Here is a 20093-nt window from a genome sequence, read left to right on the forward strand (position 1 = left end):
TAGACCACTGTAGCCGCCATGACCTCAAATTTCCCCAACATAATTTCTGAACTCTTACTGTTATATGTGGGCAGGTCATATTCTTAGCAAACAGCGTTACCAGAAAATCAGTAACCAGCAGGGCCATCAGGCCTTCCCTAACCATACTCCATCACTTGCCTGTCCCTGCCATGGCCATTAGCTCATCAACCCCCAGGACTTACCTCAAAGATCATCCGCTGAAGACCAAAGCAGAATGTGGAGCCAAATGGGTTGGTATTGTTTGGGGAGGAGGACCTGTGGCCAGGGAAGCTAGAATTAGAAAGGCAGACAGAAGCCAAGTCCAGGCAGGGCATCTAGTCCCTTTTGAGATGGGGGCCACTGCAGTATCTCCCATGGCTGTCTGTTTCCTACACAGGCCCTTGAGGTACCAGGGGTAGTGATAGGTATCGTTTAAATTCTGAACCTTACAAAGCCCAATGGGGCACAGGAAGTTATTATGCAATTAGACTAGAGTGGCAAGTTAGGAGGGAGGAGCCTCAAGCAGGATGGCAAGTGGGTATGAAGCTGTAGACTATAGCATGTGGCAACTTTAATGGGAAAAAAAGAGCCAGGACAGTCAGTGAAAACTGCTTCCCTTTCTGAATAACTAGAGGTGAAAGCCCCCCCTACCTGGAGAGGGGAGCTATCCCCGGGGAGGGGGGCACCTCTCTGGTGTAGGTAAATATGCAGAATAGCTGGCCCAGTGGTAATATGCAGGGTGGGGGCAGGAAGTATGTATGTGGCAACAAGACAACTTCTGTCATTTCTAAGCTTTAGGTACTGCTAGGCTTCCCTCAGTCTTCTGGGCTGTGAGGAGCAGGACAGGGTGGTCAGAGACAGCAACCTCCTATTCACCTGTGCAGGACAACAGGCTTCTCCACAGGGTGGCCCAGGAGCTCCTGGATGTTGTCCCACTGCAAAAGGCGGCACGGGGTTAGCAGAGACCTAATCATGCCTGTGACCAATGGCTGGCCCAGAAACATGGGCCCTAGACTGCTGGCAGGCTCACACCCACCTCATTTTGGGGCTACATAAGGTGGGAAAATAGGAGCTCACCTTGCTGTAGGTTGTACATGTTTCTGTCTGACCATCTGCATTTTCTGAAAAGAGAATACAGAGTGGGTTGGTTGCTGGCCCAGCTCACCTGTGACCCCAGCCCTAGGCAGAATCCAGACCTGGCCGCTCTGTGCATTAGGGTTGGAGGGAGGGCAGATGGGCTATTTCAGAATTCCTGAATGAAAGAGGGTAGAGAACCAAGAGGGGACAGCAGTCACAAGGCTGACTCGGGAGCACCTGGATAATCGTATGTAGGAAATTCTCCCCATCAGAGACCACTAATCCCATGATCATAGAAAAAGACCTTGAGAGCCTCCAGGAGCATAAGGCCCTAACCCAGAGAAGCTGAGGGCAAAGCAGACTATGGGCAAAGCAGACTATGGGCAAAGCAGGTAGGCAAAGGCTCCTGCTACCATTTCTGTTTGGATCACTGTCTTCTCATGAGGTTAACTTCAAAACCCTTTTCTTAATCTGAGGATATCCACTACTCACCTTTCTTTATGGCTAGTGGGATCTTGAACTCACAGCGGTGATAACTAGAGAGAGAAGCCAGATGGATAAAGGCTGGGCCCTCTGAGAGGCCTGACCACCCATGCATTTCAACCCTGCACCCCAGGAAACACAGAAGGAACCCACCCCCAAAGCCCTGGCTCTGGGGTCTAGAGACATCTTGGACAGATACATCATTTTGGACAAGATACGAAGCTCTCTGAACCTATTTCCCTATTTGTAAAATGGGTACAAATGGAGAGATGTAAGGTATGGACACTGTACCAGGAAAAGAGCAAACACTCAGGAAATGTTCGCTTCCCATGAAACTGTAAGAATTCAGGTACAGACAAATTAGTGAACATTCAAAGCCACAAGCTCTCTTTTCCTGGGGATTTTCAACCCAAAGCTCAGTTCTTGGGAGGGGAAGGTATAGGTATACTCACATATTAAAATTATAATGCCCAGGGTAATTGGTGTGTAGGACAAACTTCTTCACTTTGTGTGTATTTGCATCAAAGAGGATATCCTGGGGTAGAAAACAAGGATGTCCAAGTAGGGAAGGTTATTGAGGCTGGACAAAGGCCTTTCCAAGGCCATGTCCAACTCAGAGATAGCCACTCCACAACAGGGATGCTGCTGGGAAATAGCCTTCTCCCCAACAACAGTCAAGGGGATAGCTGAGATCAAGCAGCCTTAAATGGACATTTTCAGTGAAGGGGGCACCCAGACATCTGTAGGTCCCCCATTCCAAACTTTGTAGCAGCAGGCCCAGTAGACCCATGGGCTACAGCTCTCACTGCTTGGGAACTCAAACACATCAGAGAGACCTTTCCTAACCAGCCCCTGATTAAAAACTAACTGAGCATAGATTTTGGCTTAAAGGCCACCAAGAAGATTCAGGGACCACCTGACTTTCCAGTGGCTCAAGGCACCTAACTATTCTGAATGCCATTACTGGCCATTAGGCCCTGTGGGAGTCAGCAACCCCTGGAACTGAAGGTCTAGCCTCTCACCAGGACTCAGAGCTGGATTTGATGCTGCCCACTGAACACTTCTTTCCTATCTCCCACACCCTTCCCAGTTTCACATCCTGTCAGTTGTTTAGGCTTGTGACCGCAGGGTTAGCTCTGACCCCACCCCTACATGACCTACATTAAGTCCTATTAGGGTTTGGTCCATTTGTTCCATCTTCCTTGTCCCTTATTATCACTGGTCCTTGAACTCAAGAGGTTCAGCTTACAGAATGCCATTTCTCTCCTGCCACTGCCATACCTTCAAGAGTTTATGTTTACCCACTACTCCTGGTTCCTCTGGTCTTTTTCCACATAGGCAGACCCAGTATCTCCTTTCTCCCTCTCCAGAATCTACCCTTTCTTTGCTGCTTCAAGACCTCAGGCTCTAGAAAGCTCAAACACTCAAAGACCCCAGGTCCAGGCTAGCCTTGCCCTCTGAGATGTATCCTGCTGGCACAGGGTTTACACAATTTCTTTTTTTTTTTCCCCACAATTTCTCACACACATCCCATCCACCAGCTGCACTGTCAGCACTGACAGTGGACACCAGCTCCATTCAGCACTCCATGTCCAGAGCACAGGACCACAGCAATGCCTCTGGGGTAATCCTCTAAAAATACATAAGCACATTCCCACTGTCTCTGACCCTTTTTAGTCTCCCTGTTTTGAGATTCCAGAAGAAGCTCGTATATGTTCTACAAATGTGAAGATCCCAAACTATGTTAACCTGAATGATTCCCACAGCCTCCACTTATGCAGCATGTTTTCCTCAATAAAGAAGCCGAGACATACCAGGGAACCTGGTGCTTCTGAGAAATCTCAGTGGCAGGGAAGGCCCCTTTAGGGTGCCAATGCAAGACAGCACTGCACTGGGTGGAGCCAGCTGGGGCTAGTTTCCCTGCTGCCAGGCATGGTTACAGATCCATGTATACACAAAGGTGTGCCCAGGTGCATGGTCTGCTACCACAGAAATGAAACATTTCTCTAAGGAACCACAACTTACCACTCCAAGAGTGAAGTAGTTAAAAAAGTAGTCATTGCACTTGGATGGAACTTGTTTATGAGGGGAAGGAGAATGAATTTTCATCTGTTGGGAAAAAAATCAACAAAAAAATCCAACTCCTTAATACAATTCTCAGATTAACTAAAAGTCTACAAACTGTGTTTTGTGTATAACATTAAGCTGCTAGGTAAGCAAAAGTGTCAGAATCTCTGCTACTGGTGCTGAATAATGCAGCCAGCCTTTTTTTTTTTTTTTCCCCAGCTTTAGTTGACTACAGACTGGGCCCTGGTCTCCAAGAAAAGGCAGGACAATCTGACCAACAGGATCAGAAAAGAGCTTTCAATTTAATTCATCAGTTTTCATAGAACAGGTTCTATGGAAAAATAACAATTTATATTTACTTGATATTAAGTTAATATTGATTAAAAAAGGACAATGCCTACCTGGTTCAGTTGGTAGAGCATGTGACTCTTGATCTAAGGGTTATGAGCTCGAGCCCCACTTTGGGGATAGACTTTACTTAAAAGGTAAAAAAGCCTATTTAACTTCATAACACATTTTACCTTAAAAGGTAAAAAGCCTATTTAACTTCATAAACACATTTTCCGTACCTTGTCTTCTGACTTATAGAAGACCTTGTGCGGAGAGCCAAGCACACTAAGAACATCTTGGCAAGAATCGCCAAAATATACTGAACGTTCAAATACCCGCATCTTGGCATCTGCTAATAGGCCAGGTCCACAACCTGCAGAGAATAAGGGAGAGGTGGTCAGGTTCCCAGCCAGGGCCTGATATCCTGCAGCCTGGGACCAAGGGGGCCCCAGAGAGGCCAATGACTGCACACTGCATTTTTAGCTCTGGCTGAGGGGCAAGACTGCATGCAAGCAGAAATACTAGGTCACAGGGCTTGAGATGCTATGAGAGATCACTATCTTCTTGAAATAATCCCAGAGAGGGGCCCCTGGGTGGCTCAGTCAGTTAAGTATCTGACTCTTGATTTTGGCTCAAGTCATGATTTCAGGATCATGAGACTGAGTCCTGCATTGGCCATGGAGCCTGCTTAAGAATCTCTTTCCCGGGATCCCTGGGTGGCGCAGCGGTTTGGCGCCTGCCTTTGGCCCAGGGCGCGATCCTGGAGGCCCAGGATCGAATCCCACGTCGGGCTCCCGGTGCATGGAGCCTGCTTCTCCCTCTGCCTGTGTCTCTGCCTCTCTCTCTCTCTGTGTGACTATCATAAATAAATAAAAAATAAAAAAATGTAAAAAAAAAAAAAAGAATCTCTGCCCCCTCCCCATTTCTTTCATTAAATAATAATAATAATAATAATAATTAAAAAAAGAAAGAAGGAATCCCAGAGACTCATTCAATCCAAGAAAAGTGATGTGGAGCTCTAAAAACTTCATTCATTCACTCACCAAATATTTACTTATTGACTACCATGGGCTAGACACTTTGTAAGATACTGAAGAAACATGCTGAGCAAAACAAATGCAGTCTCTGCCCATATTGGAGCTTATGGTGTGACGATTCCAATCCGACACCACACAACTATGGTAAAATAAACAGCAGCAGAGATGCTATGAAAGTATATAATGAGGTGCTATTATCTCTTGCCACTTTCTAGGTCCTGTTAAGATACAGGAATTTATGTTAAGAGGGGCTTCTCAATGGTAACCCCCAACTAGAGACTAGACCTAAATATCACTCTATAGAGAAGTCAACAGGAAACATCCATTAACTTACTCCCTAATTATACAAACACCGACAGACCCACTAACACTCAACAAATGACAAACCAGGAAAGTGGGAGGATAAGAAAATCCCATTTGACAGAAGTTTCTTCTTTGGGAAAAATCTTTAAACCCTGACTCTAATACATTTTAGAAATGGTTCCAGTTACACACACATAGAAGTAGCTGTGGAATAGGAAAAGACACACCAACAGTAAAATTCCCCCATTCTGTGGATGGGAAGACAAAGTGTTTTACTTCTCCATAATCTGCCCCCCAAAAGAGGCAAGAACTGGGGAAGACTGCATTTCCTGGTATATGATAATCACCATCACCTTACTCTGAACAGAACTTTATAGCTGACAAAGCTCTTTCAGGTATAATAATCCATTTGTTATATGGGGAAGACTTCAGGGATCTAAAATTTCAAATAAGCTGGTACTGAGTTCTGAGTTCTTCAACTAACCCAACAGTCTTCAGTCACAGCACACATACACTGAGTGGCAAGTAATGGTTGTGTTTAAATTAATGAGGTCACAGAAAAACATAGTCTACATTAACCTCTGCCTATAAATCTTGCGCTTAGGCAAGCCTGGGTGGCCTACAGAACCCACCAAAAGTCCTGCCAGGCTGGACTATATGCCCAAAATCTCCAGGTACCAGACACTTGTAAAGGTCCAGATGGGTGGGGTGATAGGGAAGGCAATCTTCACAGGCAAGTCTTCTCTCATCTGACCCTACTTGAAGCCTACCCAGGGGAAAATATCCTTAGTTTTAGGAGGCTATTTTAGTTTCTGATTCCCTGGAGTGAATCTTCCTATAAATTATTGTGGGGACCAAGGCAGTTATACTGAATTCCTATCTTAAAAATTCCTATCCTCGTAGCTACAATCCATAAGGAAACATGTGAGTAATGGGTTGGTTGAGACAAGCTACCTTTCTGCTTACCAAAGGAAACTTTCAACGAGTACTTGATTAGATAGTAATTTGATAAGTCCCTGACTTAAAGTGTTTCCCCCACTGACCCTGTAAGCAGTGATATGTGATTGCTGGGAGTGTGCTGTACAGGGTGGAAGCCAGAATTAGAGGAGATTCCCCTCTCCCAACAGACTCCTCTTGCTGTCACCTGGGATAACTGCACCATCTTTGGCTACCTCGCTGTTTCAAGGAGTGACCCTCCTGGCAAAAGAGACCCTAAATCACTTGACCTTGTTGCTACATCTCAATTCTCTCAAACACTATAGCTCAAGTGCAACATTCTTTTAAGTAGAATTTTCTGCCTTGGCTAGAAAACCACATTTAAAAAAAATTTCTAACATAGAGCTTGTGAACTACTTAATTGTTCAGGGGAGTAACTTCAGTTTATATGCCAAATTCTTCATAGTTAAGGACCAGTGCCCTAGAAACTAACACAAGATCCTAATTTATGAACAAATACTCAGTACTCACTAAGCTAGACTGAGCCCCTTGAAGGCACAGCCTCTATCCTGGATCCCAGGCCAAAGACATGGCCTATACTATTAAGTGTGGCTCAAGGTCCACAGTAGCTGAGATTAGCCACACACAAGGAAATCACAAAAGAGGCATGGATCCTGGAGAGGCTATCCATTGAAGGTAGCAGCTCTTTTTTTGTTCATAGTCAGCAAATCTCGCAGCAGGGTCTGGCCAAATCATAATCCAAAAAGTCCCAGCTGCCAGCCTATTGAGAACTGGCATAAAGGCTGGAAAAAGGATTGGGATCTCTGAGTGGCTCAGCTGGTTGAGCATCCGACTCTTGGTTTTGGCGCAGGTTGTGATCTCAGAGTCGTGGGATTATGCCTCATGTCACACTCTGTGCTCAGTGGGGGAGTCTGCTTTAAGACTCTCTCTGCCCCTCCCCATTGTGTGGTCTCTCAAAATGGGCAAATAAATCTTTAAAAAAAAGGGGGGGGGGTGGAAAAGGGGAGAAAAGACCAATATTGCAGCCCATAAGATACATTTCCAGTAAACAGCCTGGGAAGCACTGCAAAACTATATAAGCACACAGAAGGCTTACGTACATGCTAGGGGAAGCAGTGCTACTGTCATTTATTAAGATTTTGTAATGATAAAACTGGTGTTATTCCTTCACAAATTTAAACAAAAGCTTTAACCATAAATATCTGTACTGTCTTGTACCAACTATCTTTAAGCATGTGCGACTTTGGGCTGTCTCAACATGGATATAATAGAGAATCCACTACCCCAAGGCCAGTAACTGACCTGCAGCAAGTAGCCGAAGTCGTAAACCTGAGGGTCCAGTTCCATCTCGAAGAACATCCACACTCTCAGCATACACATTGCCAAGGAAACAGCTCAGGGGCATTACGGGAGCCCTGGAGGCAGGCAAAGAATGAGCAGAGGCTTTGCCCTTCCTCCCAAGGAACCCATGGCCCATGAAGCTTGTGCTCCCCACACATACTTGGTATCCTGCAGGCTGTTTCCACTGTAGATGTACATTCGTTTCACAGTCGCTCCGTGGGGTATCTGGAGAGAAGCCAGGCCATGGGCAAAATTGGGCTGCAAACACAAGACAAAAGTTTTACTAAAAGCATACTGCAGGCCATGTAAGCCAGGGTCTGGCATTTCCCCAGCCCTCATGGTCTTCAAGAACTGGTCAGGTCAAAGCACACAGTCAAACCTGGTTCCAGGTCAATAAACTCATCCCATCCATGCAAGTCCATTTTTAATTTTAGTTTTTCCTTCCTTCATCAAGAAGAAATTATGGGAATGCTTTCTTTAGTAAAATGTAAGCCTCACCAAATGTCTATCATTTCATGACCCTAAAGATGCTGCTACCTAAGGATGAATATAACATTTTGTTAAAAGCAATAGATAAATGAAAATCCAGAATGAACTCTCAAATTCTAGGCCACTTAAAAAACCTCTACACTGATGTGGAGTTTTAAAGCAAAGTACAACTGAATTTATTTCTGAAAAGTAAGCCTGACCTCACTCTGCAGTGAGAAGCGCCCTCTTCTTGGGAATGCCAGCTTGGGCTTTGTTCTTGCTATCAATCCCACCCACTCTACCACTCTTGGTCCCTGAAGACCTCAGAGATGAGGAAACCAAAGAAAGGGTATCTATCCAGCTTCCCTGGTGGCACTGTCTGCTGGGTCCATATCACCTTGGTACTGGGTGACAAATACCATAGGAAAGGAAGGGCTAACCTCATACTTGGGAGCCTCAGTCCACGAGTCTAACTGGAAAGAGAAAGATAGTCCTCTGAAGTTGAGGTGGAAGAGCTGCTCAGCGGAGTTATACACTGTAGGAGTGAGGAGGAGACAATGACATGGGTGAATGATATCAGAAGACATGAACACAAACCAGCCTGGCACCATCTTCCTTATGTCTGAATCCTGAACTGACCCACTACGCTGAAAACAAGGGACAGGAGCTTTCCTTCACATCCAGTTATCAACCGTCAAATCCTATAGGAACCTGGCTTCAGGGGATGGTGCACTTGCTAGGTTCATCATTATGGGGTGCAACAGATAAGGAGAGGAATCAGATGGACTTACCTCCAGGATGGGTTGCACCAAAAGACTGGTCAATCTGCTCAATGGTGGGAGCTATGGCCTGAGAGTTAAAATGCACTCCACTGAAAAACAAAGATGCTTTTCAAATCACTGAAGATGGTAGCTAGAAGAGTTATTCTTTAAACATAGGCAGGTGAGTTTACAAGTATGTCAAAACACAAGTTTAGGGATGCCTGGGTGGCTCAGTGGTTTAGCGCCTGCCTTTGGCTCAGGGCATGACCCCAGGGTCCTGGGATTGAGTCCCACATCCATCCAGTCCCTGCATGGAGCCTGGTTCTCCCTCTGCCTATGTCTCTGCCTCTCTCTCTCTCTCTCTGTCTCTCATGAATAAATAAAATCTTTAAGAAAAATGACAAGTTTATTAAAGAACTTTTAAGTGAGGGATAATAAAGGAGGTCAGAACAAGTCAAGTCTCCAAGGCTGATACACAGAATTGATCCTTAAGGCCTGTGTGGTCATCAGGCAGTTTAGAAAGAAATAAATTCAGTCTTAGCCCATGGCATCTAGACTCGGATGCCACAGAGTGGCACAGGAATAGAAAATGTTAATATGTTTTCCTAGAATGCCTACTAATAGTTTAGCTTGGAAAGGAACTTTTTAAAAAGAACATCTTAAAAGAACAGTATAGCCAAGCAAGGTAACTTGTTTTCTTTCTTTTTTCTTTCCTTTCCTTTCTTTTTTCTTTTTCTTTTCCTCTTTCTTTCTTTCTCTTTATTTTCTTTTCCCTTCCTTCCTTTTCTTTTCTTTCTCAGATTTTATTTGAGAGACAGAAAGAGAGAGACAGAGCAGGCACAGAGGGGCACAGGGAGGAGGAGAAAGAATCTGAAGGGGACTCTACACTGAGTGCAGAGCCCCACATAGGACAACTGAGATCATGACCTCAGTCAAAACCCAGAGTCCCAGAGTCCCAACTGCAACACCCAGGCACCTCAGGCAGCTTGTTTCTTAACAGACAGCACTCAAGGACTGGGTGAATTTGGAGAGGGGTAATGGATCCCAAGCAAAGGGGAAAGATCTGAGGGGGGAGGGGCTTGGGAACAAAGAGGACACATGATTTCAGATGATGGGCAAGAAGATACAGCATTCATGACTTTCAGGAGAATGCTTAAAGGTTAAGAATAATTTTTAAAATTAGCATAATTCATGGAACACCTCCTTTTTTTAAAGATTTATTTACTCATTTGGGGGGAGGGGGTGCAGAAGGAGAGGAAGAGAGAGTCTTAAGTCTCAGGAATACTCTGTACTGAGTGTGCCTTGATGCAGGGCTTAATCCCATGACCCTGAGACCATGACCTGAGCCAAAACCAAGAGTTGGACGCCCAACTGACTGTGCTACCCAGGCACGCTAGAACACCTCTTTTTCTTAACTCAGCAGCCACACAGTACTGACTTCATTTCTCTGATGGGAAAACAAGCTCAGAGAGGTTAAATGACTTGCCTAAGGTCACAGAGGTAATAGAATGATGAATCCAGGGAGGCCTGACCCTTGGACTCCATGCTTTTACTCATCACTAACTACTAAGAGGGAAAAAAAGAAGCCAGACCTTGAGGTACAAAGGCTCCAACAAAACTGAAAGACAAAAAGAATCTGGAGGGGCCAGTGCTATTACACATTTGCTTTATCCACTTCCCTAGTGGCAAATGCTGCTTGAGCTAATCCCAGGAATTGGCCTTTTTTCATGCCCCTGAAAAGGGAAAGGGAAGCCTGTTAAGGAAGCTTACTATATGGAGCATTCTAGATGCTAGCACAGAACCTTGCCATAATGGGGGCTCAAATATTTCTTTTATGCTACAGGCATTCTTGTTTTCCTTCTAAAAAGTAGATTTCAGGGGCACCTGGGTGGCTCAGTTGGTTGAGTGTCCAACTTTTGGTTTTGGCTCAGGTCGTGATCTTAAGCCCCATGGTGGGGTCCATGTCCTCAAGAAGTCTTACTTCTCCTTTTCCCTCTCCCTCTCCCCCTCTCCCCCATGCACTCATGTGCTTACTCTTTCAAATACATAAATAAAATCTTAAAGAAAAAAGAAAAGAGGGATCCCTGGGTGGCGCAGCGGTTTGGCGCCTGCCTTTGGCCCAGGGTGCGATCCTGGAGACCCCGGATCGAATCCCACGTCAGGCTCCCGGTGCATGGAGCCTGCTTCTCCCTCTGCCTATGTCTCTGCCTCTCTCTCTATGTGACTATCATAAATAAATAAAATTAAAAAAAAATTAAAAAAAAAAAAAAAAAGAAAAAAGAAAAAAGAAAAGAAAAAGAAAAATGGGTGGCACAGCTGGTTAAGCATATGACTTTTGGTTTTGGCTTAGGTCATCTCAGGATTGTGAGATTGAGCCTTGGGTTGGACTTCACACTCAGTGCAGAGTCTGCTTAGGACTCTCTCTCTCCCCTCTGCCCCTCCCCACTGCACTCTCTAAATAAATCTTTAAAAAAAAAAAAAAAGGTAGATTTTGGCTCCTAAATAGTGATCCCTTTGGCATTCTCTTTAGCATACATAGGCTTTGAAGTCAGACCTATGGTTGTGGGGGGCAGGCAGCATCTGTGACCTAGAAGATAGTCACATCACCTCTAACCTGAGGTCCTTTGTTGTGAGGACTAAATAAACTGACATATATGAGAAGTGTTTTACACACAGCATGTCCTTAAACAAGATTTCCTTCTCTTCTCCAGAAAGCTAAGTAGGCTTGGAGGCTGCCTGAGGAAATCATGGAAACTGCTATGGATGGGAATCCTTTATTAACTTAATGAGCATAATAGATAAACTCCATATGTACCAATCCTGCGGCATAGACCAGCAGGGGAGTAAACTTACCAATATTTTAACTTTACTTTAGTCAAGTCATATACTTCAATCACCTTGAAAAAAAAAAAATCAAAGGTTTAAGCGCTGTAATACTCTGCAATTGAAAAAGATTGACTAAAAAGACACTTATAAAGGGATGCCTGGCTGGCTAAGTCGGTAGAGCATGTGAATCTTGATCTCAGGGTTGTGAGTTTGAGCCCTTTGATGGGTTATATCACTTAAAAAATAAAATCTTAAAAAAAAAAAAAAGACATTTATAGAATAGTGAAGAAAAAGAAATCTATCACTATTCAGAATTTTCTTGAAGCACCACACATTATGTTTTGTTCTCATTTTTAAATCTAGAGGAAAAACTCATGCTACACACACAGTATAACCTCTCCTTTTCTTTCTTCTAGTGGACTGTTCCACATATATCCATGTATGCAGCAGGTCAAGTTCCTATAACTAATCTACTACTCTATCATACAGAGTGCTACACATATGGAAGAGTGAAATCCTCCACAAAACAAATCATGTAGCTTAAAGGTTAAAGTTGTACCTTTGGATACTGAGCCTTCTTCCTTCTATTCCAAGCTTTGCTGCATTAGCAAAACCCCAAATCAGATCACTTTGAAAAACACTTTAAAATACTGTAGCTTACAAAACAAAAGGATTGGAGGAGATCTATCCTGCTAAAAAAGAAGTCATATTACATTAGGTTAGGACAAGTGGGACAATATTCATACATCTCTATTGAAGGGCACCTGGAATACCTTAGGACCCTCGTGTCATTTCAAGGGGTTCAGCTTTGGATTAAATGCCAAGAACTCAGGGCAGAGACAAAGGTATTGAACACTCAGCCACTAGTGGTGCCAAGTAATGAGCACTAGGAAGTCTTCTATGCCAATGTAGCAAGGGCTTGGTAGCCAGAAGCATGGCTGGCTGGGGCCTGGAGCACCAGCTACTATCCTCCAGTTGGGAGTCCTGGCGCTCACTATAGAGGAACAAGCAGAGCTGATTCAACGTCCACTTCCCCTGACAATCTGAGCCTCATCCTAGAAGGGGCTGTGGGGCCCTGTGTCTAGAAAAGCATCTAGCATTGCCATAGAAAATGAGACATAATAGGCAGTCTACTCTTGGCCAGACCTTACTGCTAACTTTATTTAATGATCCTAACACTAAACCACAAGTTGGGCACCTCTTAATTAAATGCAGCTATTCTGATCCTACGTGGTGCTAAGAGTAACTCCCTCTGCTGGGCTGTCACAGCACTTCAATCACCTCTTTTCCCACACTACTTGTGTATGCTGTTCCCAGTCTCACTAAGTTAAGCCCTTTAAGGTCTGGCTTATTACTTCACACAGGAAAGGTACTTAAAACATCAGGCAAGTCTGATTGTTACGAAGCTGGCTAAGGGCAATATGAAGCTAGAAAGCATGAAAAGAGGTACCAAGAGAGGTCATACAAGGAAGGACAGGCGAACAGCTGTGATTCATAAGATACGTAGTGTCCCCTTCAGAAAGCCTGTATCATGCCAAACTGGTATGCCATTTCACGAAGGCCAGGGCCTCATGCTGGCAGAGAGCCTCAACCTTCAGCCAGAAGCCTTGCTTATATAGCAGGAGCAGACAACTGCCTCCCTGATTGCCACCCCTACAGCTGGCTAATGACCCACCATTCACCCTGTGGGGGTAGGCCTCAATGATGTTCCTTCTGTCTCATTGTTACCCACCTGCCAATAACCAAGACCAACACTTATGGGTGTTTCAACCTGGCCTGTCTAATGCAAGAACAGTGGACCGGAGTTAATCACAGGGCCTATGTATGATGGTACTTGTGGCAAGAGACCCCAGGTGCTAACCATCTTGGAGTCCTTCATGTCACCAAGAATAATCAACAAGCAGATTTTGGTCCATGGAGCTTGCTAAGCCATGGGGACAAGCAGCTAGGGAAGTCAAAAGTCCATGATCTACCACCCTCTGGGCTGGAAAATACTTTGATTTCCCCAGAGCAGAAGCCAAGACAGCAGCCAAGATAGGAAAGGAAAAGATAGGTAGCTGTAAAAGTTGAGATTTGTGAAGCCTCATTCCACAAAGCTTTCTTACAGTCAGGGAGTCAAGGAATCAGGGAGAGGTGGATTCTTAAGTGCGGGAATGAGGGGCAGGCAGAAGGGCATGTCAAACCTGATGCTAACCAAGGGCACCTGAGAATGCTTTCTCTGTTTCCAGAGGCTCAGGGCCCCAGCCCCCACCCCCTTCATAGGGACCCTACAAAAAGCAGAAGAAAAGGTTCTATTTATTTCCTTTCCCATTCAAATGTACTTCCATTCCTCACAGTTCTCCATAGTGTGCTCACACAATTTTCTTCAGCTTGTATCACATTATTTCCCATACACAACAACAGAAGCTAAGTCATTTCTACTGCCAGTGGCCACCACACACTGAATTAATTAACTTATTAATTCAGGGTTAAAAGCTTGGCAGACCACTCATCCTCTCTCTACTGTTTCGCTGATAAAACAGTATTACTCACAGGCTTGCTAAGTTAGGAAATGTATGGGAAGCACTTAACCACGTACTTCACTTGTACCAAGTACTCACTAAATATATGACACTGTCTTCACCATGCTATGATTTTATGACAGGCTGTCTAGCCATTCCCCTTTGTTATCCATTTTTTCCAGTTTTTCATTACTATGAAAAGCCCTGCTATAAATATCTGGCAACATTACCTTCCCCATAAACTTTTGGAGTTATGTTTCCTAAAGTGGACTTACCAAGCTGAGACAAATAACTCTTTGTAAAGTTGTTTCCAGATTATGTTTCCCCCAATTTGTAATGAAGCCACACTGATGACCATCCTCTTTCCTTTCCCACTGTGAAACTTCTGGTCAGGAAGGACAAGATGAATGTGTCCACAAGGAGAGGCAAGGTAAGTTGTGAGGTTAAGAATGTTCACATTTGCTTTTGAAGAGCCATCATAAATGAGGAATTCTCATTTAATGTACAGATTCCTTCTCCATGTTCTGTCTTGTTTCCTTAGCAGCTCACTTGGGATGGGATTACAAGAAATAGGAAGTACCCAAGTCTTTTGGAAAGGCATGGCCTAACCAGGACAACCGCTCTGGTATGCCACTGCCCAGAGCCACATTCAACCTTGTGACTCTGAGGCATGAGTCTAGTGTCACATGACTAATCTGTGAAGCCCAGACATTCGTAAATAGTGTATTAAAAACATCCTAGACTGAAACAGGTGTTAGTAAATTGCACTTGAACAGCAATTAAGACAAACCCTATACACCACCAAGTTGTTTATTTACATATCCTCAAGGGGGTTAAAGAACCAACTCATTGCTAGTGGTGTTAAGCCCTAAGCCCCAGCATTTTATGAAGAACAGTTCCATTTTTCACCTTCCAAGTCATACTGTTTGACTTAAGAATGAAGTAAAACAAGATACAAAAACTTTTTGGTCCTATTCTGCAGTTAGGACCCATTTTCAGTATCCTAAACTTTTAAGACTTGGAATAATCTGTGTCAAACACTTAGCTCTACTCTCACTTTCCTTAAATTGAGTAACTTGAGTACCCTCCCCATAGCATATTCCCCAAATCTCCAACACTTTTCTCCTTTCACTTCTGGAGCCTGAGATTAGAGTCCTTCCCAGCCTCTTTCTAACCACTACACCCCACCCTCAGCTTCCCTTTTTGTAGGGTAGCAGGCACAGCTTCAGTTCCCTAGACTATGGTGGACTCTGAATCACAAGAGTCTACTCTGACTTATTAGTTTCAGAAACATCTTACAAAAGCATGTATTAATCAGCCTGACGTGCAATTTTAGTTGTCAATCATAGTTACCTTAAGTCTCTGATTGAAAGCATCAAACAGCAGTTTGATTCCATCCTGAGTCAGGTTAAGGATGAGGTCATGGCTTAGAGGAGACTACAAAACAAAAATAAAGCACTGTAAACAATTTACTCAACAGCAACTACCAAAAACCTTACAAATCTAAATGCAATGCACAGGGATTATGGAAGTGCAGACAGCCCTTCCCTCGCCCAAGTAAGAAACTGTTGTATGAATGAGGTATCCTCTGCTTCCAGCCTGAACTGCTGTTTCCTAATACTGGTTGAAAAGAGCCTCTTTTTTTAGGCTTCTAGTAATAGTACCTGAGGGAAAGGACCAAGATTATGTGAGTATATAAACCATTTTCTTTTGAGAGTCCAGGATCTACATCTATAGCGTGGGTTTACTTATCAAACCTACAGAGCAGCCAATGAGGTACACAGGCCGGGTAAAAGGGCCTTGCTAGGACCCAAACTTGGCAGGTAGTATTCACTGCATGTCAGCTGAACCTACGTCCATTCACTTCCAGGCTGTTTGTACCATCCACAGGAAATGTTCTATACTTTGACTGCTTTAGGCCATGTTCCAAGACAAAGAAATATCTTGTGATGTTTGTGTATGAGATGATACTCTTGCTCCTTCCTTCCCTCTCCTGACCATCCCATATCACATGTGCTTTTTTCTGAAAGCCCAAATCTAAGGTCTAAGGAGTCATATTTCTTCATTTGTCCCTTCTGAGTCCTATGGGGAAGGGAGTAGCAAGCAGCACAAAGGAGTGGACAGAGCTGGCCTTGAGTACTGGTGAGCTGGTGACCTTAAGTGACTCTCAAAACTTCTCTGAGCTCTAGTTTCTTCATGGGAATACCATTATCCCTTCCCTCCAGGGTGGTTGTGGGAACAGAGGTAGTAGGTCTAGATAGCAAGAGAAAAGGCACCAAGCACAGCACTTAGTATCCAGCACTCTCTCATCATGTCTGCATCACCAGCCTGCTTTTGCTCCAATGCAACCAATTCAAGGACTTGACATCTGAAGACATTCCGTAGCCCTGAACCAAGCTTGAAATTGGCACACAGCTCTTAAAAGAGTTTAGAAGTTTCTTTATAGAACCTCCCAAGGTAGGCACAGTGAATGACAGAAATGTCGCTGTCAGAGATAGAGATGCAGGCTGGAAGGCCAGGTGCCACTGGTGTGGGCCTCACTGGAAAAATTATCTCCAAGAGCCCTCTGAGATTAGTTCAGACTGCTCCCTTCTACCCCAGTGATCTTCACACAGTAGCAGGCCCGGGCGGCACCACCAGGCCCAGCAAACACTAGAAGAAAGGATGTAATTTTCCAGTAGGCCTGTATGAATGTCTAAAAAAATTAGGTCTAAGCAAGATAATACAACAATGAATCCTGACCTTAGCCTACTTATTCTCAACCCAGAACACATTTCTTTTTCTCTTCTTTTTTAAAAATTTTTTAATTTATTCAGTCATGAGAGACTGAGAGAGAGGCAGAGAAGAGAGGCAGACTCCATGCAGGGAGCCCGATGTGGGACTCGATCCCAGGTCCCCAGGATCACGCCCTGGGCCGAAGGCTGCGCAAAACTGTTGAGCCACCCGGGCCGCCCCCGAGAACACATTTCTGAGAGGGCTATTCCATGACACTAAGCAGGATGAAGCAACATTTTAGCATCCTTAAAGATCCTTGCTTGGAGGAGAATGATGGGAGGATCTGAATTTTCTTACACTCTCCCAAGATCTAATCATTTTCCTCCCAGCATGGTTACAATTCAGGACATAACTAGACAATTTTCAAAAGTGAGCAAATTATCCTCACAACTATTATTTTATTAGTATATCTCCAGAACCAAAGTATACCTGTAACTACGTGGTGTTTAAGCAGGCCCTTCGAGTGACCCAGAACTACACAGTCCTCCATATGAAACAGTTTAGTAAAGCTGTTTGCTCTTAACTGTTAACATTTTTTTCTCCTAAGAAAGATGGGACCTACTTGATATGCACATTTAACTTCCAAGGTGTGATTTGCTAGAGACAAGAAGATATTTCTAACATTTAATGGGGCCAAACTATTCTTCACACTTGATGGGAGCAAAGAGACAAATGGGAAAGGAAAGGAAGGAGGGCAGAGGAAGTCAGGGCTCAATTTAAGAAGCACTGCATCAGGGACGCCTGGGTGGATCAGCAGTTGAACATCTGCCTTCAGCTCAGGGCGTGATCCCGGGGTCCTGGGATCGAGTCTTGCACCAGGCTCCCTGTGAGGGGCCTGCTTCTCTCCCTCTGCCTATGTCTCTGCCTCTTTCTGTGTCTCTCATGAATAAATAAGTAAAATCTTTAAAAAAAAAAAAAAAAAGAAGAAGCACTGCATCAGAGCTCTGAGAGACCACCTCCTCTTGATCCTCATCAAAAGATTATTCTATTCTAGGGCACTTGGCTGGTTTGGTCAGAGAAGTATTCAACTCTTGATCCTGGGGTCATGACTCAGAGCCCCACACTGGGTGTAGAGATTACTTAAAAGAAATAAATAAAATTTTATTTTATTTTATTTTTAAAATATTTTATTTATTTATTTATTCATGAGACACACAGAGAGAGGGAGAGAGAGAGGCAGAGACATAGGTAGAGGGAGAAGCAGGCTCCAGGCAGGGAGCCCGCCTGATGCGGGACTTGATTTCAGGTCTCCAGGATCACACCCCGGGCTGAAGGTGGCACTAAACCGCTGGGCCACTGGGGCTGCCCAATAAATAAAAGTTTGAAAAAGATTATTCTATTACAAGGAAACTTGTAATAGAATATCCACATTACAGAAGGAGAACCAGACAGGTTATTAACCTGCCAAAAGTTGAACGGCTAAGAAACAGAAAGAGCAACGATCTGAACCAAGGTCTAGACTAAGCCCACGTTTTCCAATTGATTCCAGCTGCTTAGAAGATATCAGGAAATGAGCTTAATGCTAAAACTACTATATATACCCAAAGACTGGAACAACAGACAACAAAGACAGTGATATTAGAAACAAACTTCGTTCTTTTTTTTTTTTTTACAAACTTCGTTCTTAAAAACTGCTTAAGCGGGATCCCTGGGTGGCGCAGCAGTTTGGCGCCTGCCTTTGGCCCAGGGCGCGATCCTGGAGACCCGGGATCGAATCCCACGTCGGGCTCCCGGTGCATGGAGCCTGCTTCTCCCTCTGCCTGTGTCTCTGCCTCTCTCTCTCTCACTGTGTGCCTATCATAAATAAATTTAAAAAAATAAAATAAAAAACTGCTTAAGCCTATTTTCAGATGTATCTAATTTTGGGGTGTCCAAAACTGATTTAACTGAATGTGTAGGAGTTATAAGCTCAAGAAGCAAGCCCATTATCCCTGTTTGGATGGTTGTTAATTGTTGAGTAATTCCCTCATGGTGTAACGCTGAAAGTCAGAGTAGGTTAGGGATCATCTGAGTACAACAAAGAGGAAAAGTCACGATCCTTCATTTTATAAATGAGAAAACACTTTGATACTGTGGCTCAAGGAATCCCCTGGCCCATTCTTAGAAGTCCCTTGTTATGTGGTAGGCACCACAAGAATATCTAAGCACTTGCTTGGATATTATGAATTCCCTGTCTCAGGAAGATCCCTCATATAGGGTCTCTCTCACTGGGCTGGCAGAGAAGTATTATTGTACAGACTGTAATGTTTGGACATAGATAAGAGGCTCAACTCTGACACTAGGACAAACTGGAAAGCCTCAGAGAAATCTTACCTCTAATCCACAACATTCTTCATGTCAAAAATAAACTGTTATTTGTTTTAGGATCTGAAACTCATTGGAACAAATAGAACTAAAATCATCAAAAACGGTACTTAAAAGGTCTCAGAAAAGCCAACGAGGACATCTTATAGCATGTACAGGCTCAAAACTATTTATTCCCTAAGATTTGTGAGACATAGGACACCATAAATGTTGCTCCACACAGCAACACATAGTCTATGTCACAGAAAAATCACAGGTTTCAGAGAGTTCAGTACAAGGTAGATTGCATTTTTAGAGAGATAGGAATCCTATTTCTAAAAGCCCATAAATAACAGTCTCTAACTTTACTTATAAAACCAAACACAAAAAACCCGAATGTTCAGAAAGTCCTCTGATATAACATATCCACTTTTTCTGGAAATGGAAAACGTCTTTGTAGATATATGCAACATTATTATTATAGGGGTTAATTCCTGGCACAATTGACCAACATTTAATAGAGAATACCATAAATCAGACCCCCCCCAAAAGGCAAAATATGAAATATGTCCATTAATTTGAAGCCAATATTCTGATATATGATCTGATGTATCTGATCATTCTCACTAAAGTAGTGAGCTATACCTGCTTCTTTTTAAGTGTGAAGTGCTCTGCTGGCTAGAAATTTGCTCTGCAACAACTCTGAACACAAACTAAAGCAATCAACAAAGCAGAAAAGATTATATTTTAAACACAAAAGTGGAAGGCAAGCACCCTAGGAGATAAAACAGTCCCTGAGGTAACCACCCACTGAAATGTCCCCGTCTAAGGACCAGCAGGTAAGTCAAACACATCAAACAAGTTCAGTTATTAATGCTCTTCCA

At 43.7% G+C, this 20093-nt stretch overlaps 1 protein-coding gene across 2 annotated transcripts in view; it reads right to left on the bottom strand.

Moving 5' to 3' along the window:
• C5H16orf70 (chromosome 5 C16orf70 homolog) overlaps positions 1–20093 on the bottom strand; it is a 28435-nt gene that overhangs the window by 1736 nt on the left and 6606 nt on the right. For both annotated transcript variants that reach the window (XM_038538716.1, XM_038538717.1), the window contains exons 4-16: positions 15505–15588; positions 11678–11721; positions 8855–8934; positions 8504–8598; positions 7756–7853; positions 7557–7669; positions 4197–4330; positions 3586–3669; positions 2013–2095; positions 1570–1613; positions 1078–1121; positions 877–935; positions 204–276 (exon numbers count right to left, since the gene is read on the bottom strand). In XM_038538716.1, coding sequence (XP_038394644.1) covers positions 204–276; positions 877–935; positions 1078–1121; positions 1570–1613; positions 2013–2095; positions 3586–3669; positions 4197–4330; positions 7557–7669; positions 7756–7853; positions 8504–8598; positions 8855–8934; positions 11678–11721; positions 15505–15588 — 1035 coding nt within the window. The remainder of the gene's footprint in view (positions 1–203; positions 277–876; positions 936–1077; positions 1122–1569; positions 1614–2012; positions 2096–3585; positions 3670–4196; positions 4331–7556; positions 7670–7755; positions 7854–8503; positions 8599–8854; positions 8935–11677; positions 11722–15504; positions 15589–20093) is intronic.

This window comes from Canis lupus, chromosome 5, assembly GCF_011100685.1.
Source record: "Canis lupus familiaris isolate Mischka breed German Shepherd chromosome 5, alternate assembly UU_Cfam_GSD_1.0, whole genome shotgun sequence".
NCBI lineage: Eukaryota > Metazoa > Chordata > Mammalia > Carnivora > Canidae > Canis > Canis lupus.